The sequence below is a fragment of the Apostichopus japonicus genome, chromosome 5, assembly GCF_037975245.1.
Source record: "Apostichopus japonicus isolate 1M-3 chromosome 5, ASM3797524v1, whole genome shotgun sequence".
Taxonomy (NCBI): domain Eukaryota; kingdom Metazoa; phylum Echinodermata; class Holothuroidea; order Aspidochirotida; family Stichopodidae; genus Apostichopus; species Apostichopus japonicus.
This window is the reverse complement of record NC_092565.1, coordinates 21477634-21492492: the sequence shown is the minus strand read 5'-3', so window position 1 is coordinate 21492492 and position 14859 is coordinate 21477634. Positions and strand designations below refer to the sequence as shown.

At 35.7% G+C, this 14859-nt stretch overlaps 1 protein-coding gene across 8 annotated transcripts in view; it reads left to right on the top strand.

The window, feature by feature from the left end:
* Window positions 1-14859, top strand: part of LOC139968019 (pleckstrin homology domain-containing family A member 1-like) — a 50553-nt gene that overhangs the window by 26909 nt on the left and 8785 nt on the right. For 7 of the 8 annotated variants that reach the window (XM_071972302.1, XM_071972300.1, XM_071972301.1 and 4 more), the window contains 5 exons: window positions 7270-7473; window positions 8143-8211; window positions 10390-10454; window positions 11937-12000; window positions 12896-12982. In XM_071972302.1, the coding sequence (XP_071828403.1) occupies window positions 7270-7473; window positions 8143-8211; window positions 10390-10454; window positions 11937-12000; window positions 12896-12982 (489 nt within the window). Of the gene's footprint in view, window positions 1-7269; window positions 7474-8142; window positions 8212-10389; window positions 10455-11936; window positions 12001-12895; window positions 13471-14859 lie in introns of those variants that run through there. The other variant, XM_071972299.1, reaches the window with a different exon arrangement.

Genomic DNA, 14859 nt, shown 5'->3' with positions numbered 1-14859 from the left:
ATGTCATCTATGGAATGACAAGGTAGATTATTGGTTTCGAAACCAATTGCGCAACTCAGGGCTTTTTTTTTTGGATAGGGGAGATCTGTTTTTGGAAGAAAAGGGGGGGGGGGGAGGTTGGAACAGATGTTAAGAGTTAAGAAGACTTTTTTTGTATGTTGTTATTTTATAAGAGTGGTGGTAAGTTTTCAAACAATCAAATCAGAAAGTATAAGGGAAAGAGAGTGAAGTTTACTTCAAACAATTATTTTCTCAAGTGATACTGTTAGGAAATAAAGTTAATTAAAAGTATTGTATCAACACATTTTCACCCTTGGAAACTTTTTAATTGGAGACAGACCACGAATCCCCTCTCCCCCCCCCCCCTCCACAATAAATATAAAAAAATCTTCTGGCTAAAGTTAAGTTCTCACTTTCAATTTCCTGAATTACAATTGACAAATATGAGTTAACATTGCAGGTTTATGGGTGTAACCCAAGAATACTTGTTACTAATAAGCAGTTATATAGGGCTTAGGTTACTTATGGAAATAGTGGCGATATTTTGACTGACTTACATGCGGTTGTATTCTTTATGTCCAGACAGAAAAATGCGATCTAGAGTGTTTTTATCCTACTGGCAAAGCAGGGAATTTTCACTGGCATTTAGATGGTAATTTGCCCAAATTTTGAGGCCTGTGTGATTTGAGCTAATTCCCACAAAGATCTGTGATACCCATTGATGGTCAGAGCATTGTAGTATATCTTTGGGAGCTACTAGCAATCACCTTTTAAAGATATTAAATGCAATTTCAAGAGAGATCACTAAATATCATCTAAAATATGATTATTACAGAATTTTTAATGAATAGTGGTTTTACTTTGCCCTTGCACAAGTAATTTTTTACAGTTTTGTTTAGAATTTTGATGAAATCTTTGAAACACTGCTTTATACCAAAATGCTGAATATGCATTCACTATCAAACACACCAAACTCTCCCCCCCCCCCACCTGCCACCTTCAATGGACCCCTTGAAACCTCTCCATGGCATGCTATGGGTCCATTGACCACTGGTGGAAAACCCATGACTTAAGACTTTGCTGGTGTAGTTTGCAATCTTTATAAAAACTGTTTTATCTTCTGTTACTGTGTGTGATATTGTTTCGGGTTTTCCTTCATATGCGTGAACTAAAATGGTTATACAGCCAGAAGTGGTTGTCTATTAAGAACTGCATGTCCTCCATACAACTTCAGCATTTAATTTTTATAATTTATTTATTTACTTATTTAAGTTATTAAGTCACTATAATTAAGGTTAATGATGATTATTCTAATTCTCCATGTTCCTTTCTACGCAGACATTTCACCATTCTATATGGTACCTACCACTTAATATCCTACTACACAAGTTTCTGGCACATCAAGAGTGTAGGCCAATAGTCAATTATCACAGTTGTATAAAAGTATGTGTGCATGAGGAAGTTAGTATTTATATATAGCAACAGCTTTTTTTCCGAGCATGGAAATGTGTTACATTTTAGCATTTGAACAAAACCAATTAGATGCATTTGATTTCCTCTTAAAGAAGTAATCAATTCTTCCCAATCAATTGTAATTCTAACATGAATGTTGACTCAGAAAGTTGATAAAACTAGTTGATAAAGAGTTCAAATTTCCTCAGATATTAAAAACTGAATATTTAATTGTAAAGTTATCATCCATCTGCTTCTCCCCTCTGTTCCACCCCATCTACCCTACCTTGTATCTAGTGGGTGTATCCACTGGGAGTTGTATTAGGGTGCAGATCCACCCTACCATATTTCTAGTGGATGTAGCCACTGGGAGCTGTATTAGGGTGAAGATTATCCATCCACCCTACCTTATATCTAGTGGGTGTATCCACTGGGAGTTGTATTAGGGTGCAGATCATCCATCCACCCTACCTTCTTGCTAGTGGGTGTATCCACTGGCATTGTATCTAGTGGATGTATCCACTGGGAGTTGTGTGAGGGTGCAGATCACCCACAAGGCAAACAATGTAAACTGTTCCTGTTATTGAAACATTCATCCATGTTAAATAGAAATGCCAATTTAAATGCAAATTACTGTCATGAGCCTACATTTTGGTCCCTATTTTGAGCGCCTAAAAGCAAATAGCTAAAAATTTGAAATAGACTTTCAACCCTTCTATCCTCACAAAAGAATTATTCTGAGTTCCATCTTCACTTCAACAATTCATGATTCAACTGTCAGTTTGGTTGTGATTCAGTTGGAAATTGCTAAATCAAGTCAATTTTCTCTCAATAAACTTTTAAGGTGGTGCCCTTCCATTTTTTTTCAATTTTTTTTTCTTGCAAAAATATGACATGGACCAAAAGTCATGTGCAACTCTGACAAACCATAAAAATTATATAATTTGGTGAAAAAAAAAAGATGATGAGAGGAAAAGATGAAACTTGTATTTTGTTGTAGTTTTTTTTGGCCCTATATAGATTGCTGAATGCTCTTTCTCAAGCCTGTCTCATTATAATATCTCTCTGCTTGTGCTGCTCCCTGTATTCCACATAGTACATTTATATTTATCACCTAGTACTCTATACCCTTGTGCTAAAGGGTTGGAAAATCTTAGTTTTTACTGTTTTTTACTTCGCAAAACCAAATGGTACCATTCTAACCTTGAATTGTTTTTCTTGGGGAAGTGATATATGTAGACCCAACCTACTGCAGATATTAGAATGGGGTGGAGTTACTTCATGTACTGGTGAGGCTGCAATCATTCTTTCATGTACAGCAAGACTGAGTATTATTCATTTGGAATTTGCCAGATGGATAATACTGAAGTTAAATTTACTGAAAAGTAAATGCTTCAAAATTAAAAAAAATTTAAATTAATTAAGGTTATCAGTTCAAAGAAACTCCAGAGCCTGAACAGAATGTGTGACCAATATAAGATGATGAAATTTATCAATGTCAAAGGTCAACATTTGTATGGCAATGGGGCTGCTTTACGTTAAATATGACCTCGTATTCACATATATTTCGGATCGTTTGGAAGATTTTTCAACTCACTTTGTTTGTTCTTCAATTTTGCATTGCTCACATATATTCTCTTTTGCTAGTTCTATATCATTTCCGACCTCCATTACACATGCGGCGAGATGACACGTTTTAAATACTTACACCTGTATAATTCCATACATGCGTGATAGTTTTTTTTTTTTAAATTATTTGCTTTTGGAAGAAAGAAATCTCTTCTGCTGCTAACAGTAGCTCAGTGAATGTAATTTTGAATCATAAAATATTCATAAAGTATATTTTCCAAACATTAAAGTGGCATTAGACATACCTGTTTGTTTGTGTTAGATGAACTATATACATATATATATATATATATATATATACTATTTATATGAACTATATATATATGTGAAACTAAATATTATGTGTAATAACCTGTTTAGCATGCTTTTGCGACTCTGGCCTACGACGTGAATTTCTAGTTCCTGATTAATCATGATTAATTTCCAGGGTCCTATTCAGACCGTACATTCCTGGCACGTAACAGCTATTTTATGTCTGTTGCTAGGCTTATCAACTTTGTCACATCTACATGACTAAAATTTTCTATTCTTAAAAGAGACGACCTTCTCAATCCATATTTTGATTCATGTTTCACTAGATTCTGTAAATTCTACAAACTTATCAATTGATGTGTTTGCCAATTAATTCTGTAAAAACTGTAAAATTCTACAGTCTTACCGATATGTTTGTCAATCAATTCTGTAAGACTGTAAATTTCCTCAAACCTTCTCAATTTTTGTTGACAATAGATTTTGTCAAATTCTACAGCCTTCTTACCCAGTGTGTTTGTCAATGTAAAGCTATGGTACAGTGTTTGGTTCCTACTTCCTAATCAACTCTTCAGTGTTCATAACATAGATCTTACAGGCAACACTTATGTGTCTCTTAAAACTACACTCCACAATGACAACAAATTAGGAACCATACTACCATACTTCCTTTTCTATCTGTTTTCAGCAAAAATTATCAGACCTATTTAAAAATAGATTTCCTTATTCATAACCATTTTACCAGGTATTCAAAAATTGTTGTTAATGTTATTTCGATACAGAAAATAGGTTCTCTGAACTTGTGAAGAATAGTCATGTCTGGATGAAAGTGAAAAGGGAACCACATTGTTGTCTACAGCTGTTTGAAAAGTTGTGCTGTCAAATATTTTTATACCTTGAAATTATTGTCGGACAATGAGTCTTCGTTACAAGACAAGTTAATTAGCAATGGCCGGATCAGAACTAATTGTCTAATGCAGAACAGATTTGTGGGATGCACTACAGTATTTATTAATTAGTATTTCAGTCTTATCTATGCTACTTTATTTGAGGGGATCTTGGTTTATTTAATTACCAGACAATGGGGTTTTTACTCAAGAATGATGGCGCAATGTATGATAACGATACTGTACATATCGCTACACTCTTTTCAAATTTTGTTGTAGAAATTTTAAGAATGATTGCTTTTGCAGCCCTACTAAGTTTAAACATTCACTAATGTACACTGCACACCGTCCTGGACTACATAACACTGTGCTGTGCTTTGCAGGACCATTCCATACTATCTCACAAAATACCAAACCAACCACACCAAAACTAAAATATACCATGTCATCAAACCATACTATACCATATCATGCCCTACAGTACCATACCATTTCATGCCATACCATGCCATGCCATGCCACACCATGCCACACCATGCCGTGCTATACCATATCATGCTATACCATATTGTGCCCTACAGTACCATACCATTTCATGCCATACCATGCCATGCCACACCATGCCATGCCATACCATGCCACACCATGCCATGCTATACCATGCCATATCATATCGTATCATATCATACTGTACAATATCAGATTTAAGTGGTACAGTACCTTTGGGCCTTGGGTGCTCCACCACCCTACAGCCACATGTGGTGTCATTAGCATATAATGAATAACTGCCAAACCAATAATTTAAATATCAGTAAGTCATAACTGAGAAGAAAAAATTGATATCTGTGACTGGATATATGATCAAACTGGGTTAAGGGTTATATGATACAGATTTAGCTTCACTTAAAAGGAACTTCAGAAATAGTTTACGATGACAAGCCACAGAGGATTGTATCCTGGGAAAGGGGCCCCACCTGGAAATGTGTCATCAAAATCTACAAGGGGCACCCGCTGTCAATGTGGGAGCAGTCCCACCAGGGTCCAGGCTTCTAAATATGACCTGGACAGTACCATATACATTCTCTGGGACCACCATAACCGTTATTATCAAAATGGCCAAATACAGCACTAGTCGCCATATGCCTGAAAATTGTGGACCTGTAACAAGTTAAATGCAAGCTGCAAGAATAGTTTAGCCTATTCGGGTCAAAGATGACTTACCGTTAGAACCTCCAGTGATTGATATTTGTATTAAATCTATTCTGATTTTGTAACAGGATGTTGATAGGAATCCTTATAATATGGTACATCCTTAAATGACAAATGAACCTTCACAGTTCTAAAATGGTCTAAGTGCATACTATACTAGTTATAGCAGATACTTATATTTACAAAGAAATGTTTCACTCCTGGCATAAAATATTATTTATAGATGACCCTTTTCATCATGTACTTTGATGATTAATCTTGTTTTCATATGTCTTAACCTCGTTTATATTAGTTTCATTCATTTATTAAGGTTTTTTATTGATTTTCTGATTTTGCTTTGACTACTTTATTCCTTGTATTACTCTGTATGTATGTGTGATTGTATGTGGGTATGTGTGTATGTGTGTTTGTGTATATGTATGTATATTACTTATGTTTGTACTTCTTAAGATTTGACTATAGTCCCATGTAAAGTGCTTTGTGATTCTTTTATGTGAAACGCTATAATATATGTTATTACAATTATTATTAGAAAAATGCTGTCTTTGTTACAATTAACCACTTTAATATTTCGAAGGCACTTGTTACTATTCGTCGTTACAAACTATTAATGCTTGTTCAGATTCTATCCTAATCCTACTGTAGAACATGTTTGTTTCATATCATAGCGCATATACAGTACTGTACCTGTAAACTCCAGCCTTCAGTGCATATAAGACTGTTAAAGGCTAGTGACCATCCTCCAACTGCAACCTCCTTTTGAACAATTAGAAATGCTTCCTGGCATCACATCCGTGAAGAACAATCTTTAATCATGAAATTCAATTAGCTACTTAACATGGTTTGATGACATCATTTTGAAGTATTTAATGTAGAGAAGTACTCCTTTAAAGGAAATTAATGTGTGCTGAACTAAATTATGCAATAAAGGAATTGGCTAAGAAAAAGAGGAGCCAATTGTCTCCATCCCTAGGTCAAAAACCTCATAGCATTTTGTATCAAGAAGATGTGAATTTGTTTTTAATTTGGTGATATTTTGCAAATTATCCTTCTGGCAACAGAAGAATCAATGATGTAATTAGGGCAATTCAGCTGAAAATGTCTTTGGTTTTCTTTGCGATGTGTTTAATCATTTATCCACAGAGGAAAACATTTCTACAAAAAAAAAGTACAATTTAGCATTTTGATGAAATTCTATTGCTAAAACTTACAGAGAACAATGATTGCTAAGCAACTATTCCAAATTTATGAGGTTTCGAGGATAAATCAACAAGAAGATTTTAATAGATTTACATTAAGTTTAAGTAATTAAAGCTCTTGAAGATCAATAGTCTAGATGACCACACAGACCACCTACTGGTGATAGAATCCAGAGAAGAATCAAGGGTGTACCCGGTCAAAATACAGTAGTTTACATTCAGTCATCCATATTTCAAATCATGGAATTAAGGATAGGGAAATTAAGAAATTGAGATGAGGTTTTCAACTAACAGAGTCAACTATGTTTATCTTTAATTCAAGTCTTACATTGTCCAGTGCTGCTACAATGTACCTTAATTAAAGATGACATCTGGCAAGGATATTCTGGAGAGAAACATTGCCACTTCATACTTGGTTTGTAGATCCACATTATTGAATACAGAAAGTGTCAAGGAACCACTAGGCCAATGGGATTTCTGGTTTAAGATGGGTGGGAGGATATTTCCCCCTTTAAATCTACCCATGAGATTGGCATTAAGCATAAGATTATTTTAATTAAAAAAAAAACAAGTTAACTTGGTTGTTAACTAAAGGACGCCATGTAAAACTTTTCTTTTTCTTCTACTCCCCCCCTCACAATCAGACATCGGCTGGAACCATTCCCACGACAACAGGCGGAATGACCCGTGCTCCCCAGATGAGTGACAGCGATAGTGATGAAGATCACCACCATGATAGGAGAAGCCTGCCTGTCCTAGGGCAACAATCTAAAACAACGATACCCACAACTTTATCCTCATCCTCTAAAAATATTGTAGAAGGCTGGTGTGTGAAGCAGGGTGCAGTGGTAAGGGTTTTGTTTGATAATATTAAAACCTGTAAAATCTAGAGGAGGTTTAATTCTTTTCTCAGTCTAGAAATGAGACTTGAAACAAGATGTTATTTTACAGTATTGGTAGACAGAATATGAGGCTGGATTGAGAGGTGGCATTTTCGTTAATACTGTCTTGTGCAATAATTTTGGTTGTTGATATATAACATGGCAACCAACTTAAAATAGGACTAAGGAAAGTGTGTCGTCATAGTGATGCAATGTCAAAGGTCACATTTAAGCACAGATACTTTAGCCAGAGGTACTTGATCCTGGTAATTATCAGGTTCAAGCAATCCCAGTTGCATCAGACATTACTTTGTAGAGAATGTTATCATCAATGAAAGTTCAGTTGGAAGAGGATGGAGGAGAGGAGAAGAAGAGGGTGGGAAACAAGAGGAGTAAGGCAGTTCATATTTTTCATGCTTTGTTATCTGATAAGCAAGCACACTTTGTGGAGAGAACAATAATGAAATTTTGAATGACAGAATTTCTCCCAATATTGGATATCTTGTAGTACAATGTCTGTTTTACAATACGACAGTTCTCAAATTTGTCATGACATTTTTCTCCCATTTTTCGCCACATTTCGATACTTTTCCATACCTTACTGTTAATTTGTCTTATTTGGGCTTTTGTTCATAGAGGAAAAACTGGAAGAGAAGGTACTTTGCTCTAACTGAGCATGGTGTTTCATACTTCAAGTCAGAAAATGTGAGTATCGCTCCTATTAGGATTTATATATATCTTACCAGCAGTAACGATTTTCATTCAGATTCAAAATTTCAATGTTTTTTTTTTGTTAGGTGAAGGTGTGGTGTAGAGGTTATTGTGTCTGCCCCCTCAACCCCCCTCCCCCAATCATTAGGTTCTAAATAAAAAATAAATTGCCTTGATCTGTTTTGAATTGCTGCTTTGTGCCATTGTTAAGAGGAGTCTTCCCTGGATTTGGTATTCATGGTTTTCAAACTTGAAACTGGGGCTCAGTACTGTTGTTTTAATGGTTTCTAAGCAACGTCCTTCATTCACCATAAGCTGTACTACGGCGATGAGGAATAGGATGCCTTGACCTCCCTCAGTATTTGAGAAATTGGTCAGCTGCTGAGGTACACTCCCATCCTTCAAATGTTTGTTAACTGGTGGTCCAACGGCAGTTATGAGTGTCACAATGACACGCGTTCCCCATGATTTTATGATCTCTCATTGAAAAGAAAGCTTATTTATAGCCTGTGTTTAATCACGATCATCAAACGGATGGGAGCTTTTGTTGGCTTCCTAACCCTTGGGAAATACTACTGAACTAGACTGTAAGACATTTGCAAAGGAAATTCACAAACAGATACCACATCAACAAAATAGAAACGTTGTATAATTCATGGATAGAGTTAACCTTATAAGTTATTATATATAAGTGAAAGCAAAAGTGAAATGCTAAGATTTGCATTGTAATTACACCGACTACATTCATTCTGCGTTGTAAAAAACGAGATAATGCATTTGAGGTTGTCTTTCACAAAGATAATAAGACCTTTGTGGTGAAATAAAAGACATCAGCATTGTCTAACAGGAAAAATATGCCCATAACTTTCATTTCATCCCCACATGGTAATTGTTTGTCCTAAATATCAATCTTAGACTGCTTGCTAGGCTTCGTCGAGAAAAATTTTCCCTTCAAATGTGTACAGAGACCTTTAAAGGTCAAATGAACGAAAGGCAAGCCGGTACATCCTTAATGAGAAAAAGAAACCTTGTGGCAAAATTCCAAAAACAATACAAACAGAAACTAAAACATGCATAAACACAGGGCGTGGTAAAGCTGTGGTTTTGGAACAAATTTCACGGGTGAAATCACTTGCTTTCATGTGTTTTCACTTTTGTCTGGAAAATGTGTGAAACACCTGTGGCCTCTGACACACATTACAAAGCCTGATAATATGTGTTTACAACCTGTGGAAAATCTGTTACAATTCAACTCACTAAAAAAAAAAAGTATATATCTTTGAACATTCTGTGTCACATGAAATTTGTTTCCTAGAATTAGCATTTTCACGTATCAGATTTCTTACTACAGGTTGTCACAGATTCAACCTGCATTCTAGGATTCCCACACATTTTCAGCATAAAAACCGTGTGACAATATGTGACAAAGGGTGAAAAGTTGCAAATGTGTGTCCAAATCACAAATTTTCATGCAAAACCCCTTCGGTTTTCAGGGTAAATCACAGGTTTTCACTTGTTTTTTTGGGGGGGGGGGGGGGGGGAACATGTACCCCAGGTTTTTTTCGTAAGGGTTGCTAATTCAGTTTCTGAGGGAAAGCTTAGCTTTCCCTGAGTAATTAATAAGTTAATCAGTCACACTGCTGCACAAATATGAAGCAACTTTATACAAAGTAAGGATGAAACCCAGTTGTTTTCTTTGGAGGTGAAAGGTCAAAAGAGTTCAACTGAGGTCAAAGCCTGCAAATATTGTAAACAAGATTAATAATCTGCAAAAGGAAAGATTGGCACAAACTTCAATTGTGGTATGTAAGATATGCACATTAGTGAGTACAAGGACCTTATAGAAATTGGTGGAGGTCAAAGATCACTTGAGGTCAACAGAGGTCAGGGTCTGAAAACCTTGCAGGCATTCGAACACCTGTTAAATACAGATTGAAATGAACTTCATAGTGGAGAGCTAGGACAAGATCATTGTTGATCACTTTAAAACTCCACAGAATATTTAACAAATTGCTTGGCTTTGTGACTCCTTTAACTTTGACCCCGTCCATAATTTTTATCGATGATAAAAACCAGGGTCTGATTTGAAGGGGAATCCTCCACATTTAAACCGCAACATATTTCAGGAAAAGTAGCGTTACTTAACGAACCTTTCTTTTCTTTCTTTAACAGGACAAAGTCCCCATTAGGACCATAGCACTTTCAGAAATATCGAATTGTAAGGTCTCAGGACAATGGTAAGGACTATTCAATGTTTCACTTCTGATTCAGTTATTATGATTCATATAGCAGAAAAGATCGTGATTTTTTTTGTTGGACAAAAACATATTTCACTGCTTCTTTCAACATGTCTGTTAAATTCTTGAACAGTTTCTGTTTTTTACCATTACTTACAGTGACATTTCAAGAAAAAAATAGACTGAATTGTCTCAAAATGTTCCTACTTTGCCAAAATCTAGGCTTGTGTGAATTATCGTGTGGATGTGATTTTTTTTGGGGGGGGGGGAGGTTCTCTCCATTTATTTATAAGTTCTATATTAAATTACTAGGCATTTTCTGATTAATAAATATAGAAAGGATATTTGACGACAGTCAAAAAAATTGACAACGTAACTTTACCCACACCAAGCGTATGAAATAGACAAAAGACTATCTAGACAAATCAGAAGAATAACTGGAGAAGGCATGAAACAACTCCACATCAGCGACCTTATTTTTCTTCTCTGAGAAAGTCTTCTTAAATAATTATACTTTTCTAAACTGATAGCAAACTTGAACTTAAAGAAGAATTAATTTTTTCAAAGCTCAATGCAGCTTTGTTTACTTTCATAAATGTAATATTTTAATATTTGTAATATATATCAAAAATGTTGTAAGGATATCTACATCCCTTTCCCCAAACCCAAAGAAAATGTATTGCTTTGAAAAGAAAAATTGGTTAAGTTCCATAAAAAAAAGTTCAAATTTTTCAAAAATAAAACTGGCAGTGCAGCTGCATTCCAAAAACATAATATCTCCAGACTTTGTACTTGAACTTTAATTGTTTGTTTTTTGGCCGTAGAGGCTGTATTAAATTCTGTGATTCTTGGTTTCGCTGTATTCAAGTTACCGTGACTTCTGATGAAGCACAAAAATGATTAACAGTCTAATTCTGAGGTAGGACTTGATAGTACTGTTTGTTATATGGTTTTGTATCCCCGAGGTCAATATTTATGATCACAATTCTAAAGTCTTATGAAAACAAGTCAATATTTTAAGTTCTTCATGTGGACAAGTTGCTGCTTGAAGCAGATAAGTATCATTGCAGGTTTTCTTCTTACTTTTCTGTTCTACTTTTCATTTTGACCAATTTGGCCTTAACGCACATAGTAAACTAAGACATATTCGACTTTAACGTAAACTCAAATCACAATGTTTGAATGGTAGTTAACAAGTGTTTGCATACTTCACTGTTGTACATCTGCAATGAACATACTGGTAGTCTCACAAAGTTCTATCAAAGCTTTATCACAAAAACCTCTTTTCTCTCAACACACAATGTTTCAAGTTCATTTTCTTTACTGACAAAGCCCACGGTGTAACCAGATCATTAGAGGTATGTTCTGATTAATTAATAGCCATCCACTACCAGGAGAAAGAAATAAAAACTGTGGAAGTAAAAGTACGACTTTACAGAAACAAAATGACCAATAAAAGTCACTTTCCTTTTTCTCCCGCAGGTCTGCTCTTCAAAGAGACAACCTATTTGAAATCAATTGTTTTGCTAGAACATTTTTTGTACAGGTAAGATCCTCTAGGCCATAGCTCTCTTTTTTCCCTGTCTTATTTTGGAAGTATATCCATTCTAATGTCTATTGTTTGAGGCAGAAATATCTGATGTTGATATACCATACTCTAGGTGAAAATATAGAGTCAAGCACAGTTCATGTATCCGTGTACGTAAACTCAAATTCAGTTTGTTCACTGTTGAATATGTTAAATTTTCGTGGTCACAAGTTTAGGCAAAATCTGCTCCTAGCTTCTTGTCCAAATCGATAATTTGTATCTCTTAAACTTATAAATTGGAATCTCTCTACCAAAAGAAATAGTTTTCTTGCTAATGAATAAATGTTCAAACTTTGGATTCGAAAACTGTCAAATTGCTGTTTACGTGATTCCTATAACGTTGGACTTTGGATTAGAATGTTATCATGTTCTCCTCGCTACCTTTCTCACTCAATAACAATAATATTTTTTGCTCTGCTTTATCATTTACCAATTGAACTTCTCGTCGATGAACTCAAAACTCTAGTCAGTAAAGTCTGTTCTGTAATGAACTTGCAAATTGTTGCCTAGCCTCAACCTCCCCCTCCCTCACTCATCCCTCCCCTGTCAACCCACCCTCTGGCCTCCCCCCATTGCCTATACTTCCCTTACAAATAACAGACAGAATGCTACTGTGTCCAACTTTTTGAACATTTGGTAGCATATTCGACACAGTCAAACCTAACCCCCCCCCTCCTTTACCCTCCCCTGCCCACCCCCTTCAACAAGTCTCAGACGAGTAATAACACCCATATGGCAGTCATATTCCGCACCCTCAAATGTACCCGCCCTCCTTTACCCTCCCCTGCCCACCCCCTTCAACAAATCTCAGAGTGATGAGCATTCCAAATTTTCTTTCCATCCATTTGGGCAGGCATATACACCAGAGGAAATGCAGGCCTGGGTGTCGGCAATAACCAGCAGGATCATCCATGATACAGAGGGAAATTCCAAATCAGAAGTGAGTCCAGACTCACACGGTTGTGGTTCTCGACTTGTAACACTGGTGTAGTCATTCTGTGCTTCTCCTTCTCCTTCTTCTTCTTCTGCATGCCATTGCCTGCCACTAACATCAGAATAGTTTATACTATGAATCAATCTTCGGGTTTATGTATAATCAAACAGGACAAAAAAGAAGGAAAAAGCAAGAACTTTCAACAAACCGTTAATGATGCGTTACAGGCATACCTTGTTTTTTTCTCGATAAATCTGTCCAAAATGAGAGACGATGTTATTATTTCGATTCTTGTAGGAACTTTTCCTTCTTATCCGTGCGCAGAGTCCGAGCAACTTGACCTCCTTTTGTTGAACCTTAATAGACATTTATAAAAAAACGGACTCACCTATCTACTAGTGCATGACTAACAGCTATCCAGGATTATCATTATCATCATGGTCTTGTCCTTTACTTTATTAAGTACTTCATTCATTGTTGCTTTATTTTATCATTCTTCTTCTTTCTTTTCTTTTTTTCATTTTGTTAATATATATTTTTGAAGAACATATTCTTGCCATAGTTTTGTGATTTTATTCAATGAATCTGCTTTTGTTTGAAAAGTAAATTCTTTTCAGTTGAATAATGAATGGCCAATAATCATCACTATTCCACATATAACAAATAAATTGGTAAATATTTCAACATATAATGGTATAGTTTTTTCATCAAGTGTCAAAATATTTTTCTTCGAGAGAGATCAGTTTGGTGTGTTCACTAACATTGATGAGATATACTACTTTAAATTGGCAAGATTCAGAAGTGAATCTAAACAAATTTGTATTAACTGTCCCCTGCGAAAAAAAAGATGATTTTCTTGCTTAAGGCAAATCTTAACATATCTGTGTGATGTTGATCACAAAGTTCCATACACACTGCATGCCATCATTATCACCAAATAAAAAATTCTTTTTTTGTAATTTATTGTAAACATGTCACTTGAGGCCATAGAAAACTTTATGTTTTAACTTTTGAGTTTTGTGTCCATCTGAGTAACTGACCTAATGACCTATATATTAGACTAAGTATTCCAGTCACTTTCATGAATGAACCTGACTTGTTTAAAGGGTCGTTCTCGAAATTAAAAGTGTTATATATGAATACAGCCTGGACTGGTAGCAATCTGTTTAGATCCGGGGTGGGCAACCTTTATGAATGAATGGGCCAGATATAAGGAGTGACAAATTGACTGGGCCGCACCTACCCAACGACCTGCTGTTGATTTCAAACCCTTTATTCCAAGGACTTTCAAGCGATAGGTGTGTACTTAATCTGTATTCACAAAAACATAATGTCAATACAGTACAGTTGATAATTAATGGGGATAATAGGCCTACCTGACAGCATCATTAGTGCCGATAAATTCTAAGCAGCTAGCTCGTTTTTTTGTGATGATGTAAAATAGATTGATTTTCTTTCTTTTTCTTGAGACATCTCACGGGCCGCAAAAAAATCACTGGCGGGTCGCATGTGGCCCGCGGGCCGTAGGTTGCCCACCCCAGGTTTAGATGGTCTACAACATATCAACAAATTTCTTTTTTGCCTGAATCCACCATTTAATTGGTGCTAGATGGTGGTGGGGGAGGGGTGGGATTGACACATCAAGCATTCCTTGACAAATTTGTGTGCCTCCCAAGATGAGGCTTGTTCCCCTGCTGACAAATGTTAGACCTGTGGCCCGATAAATAACAAGGCATAGGTGAAGGAAGTTTTAAATTCATTTATGGCAACATATAACTGTGAAAAATTGAATTTGATTTTGTGATTATCATCTCATCATGTGCCATGATAAGAACAGTACATGGTTGTTACATTCCAAATAAAGTACCTTTGGAATAGATGTT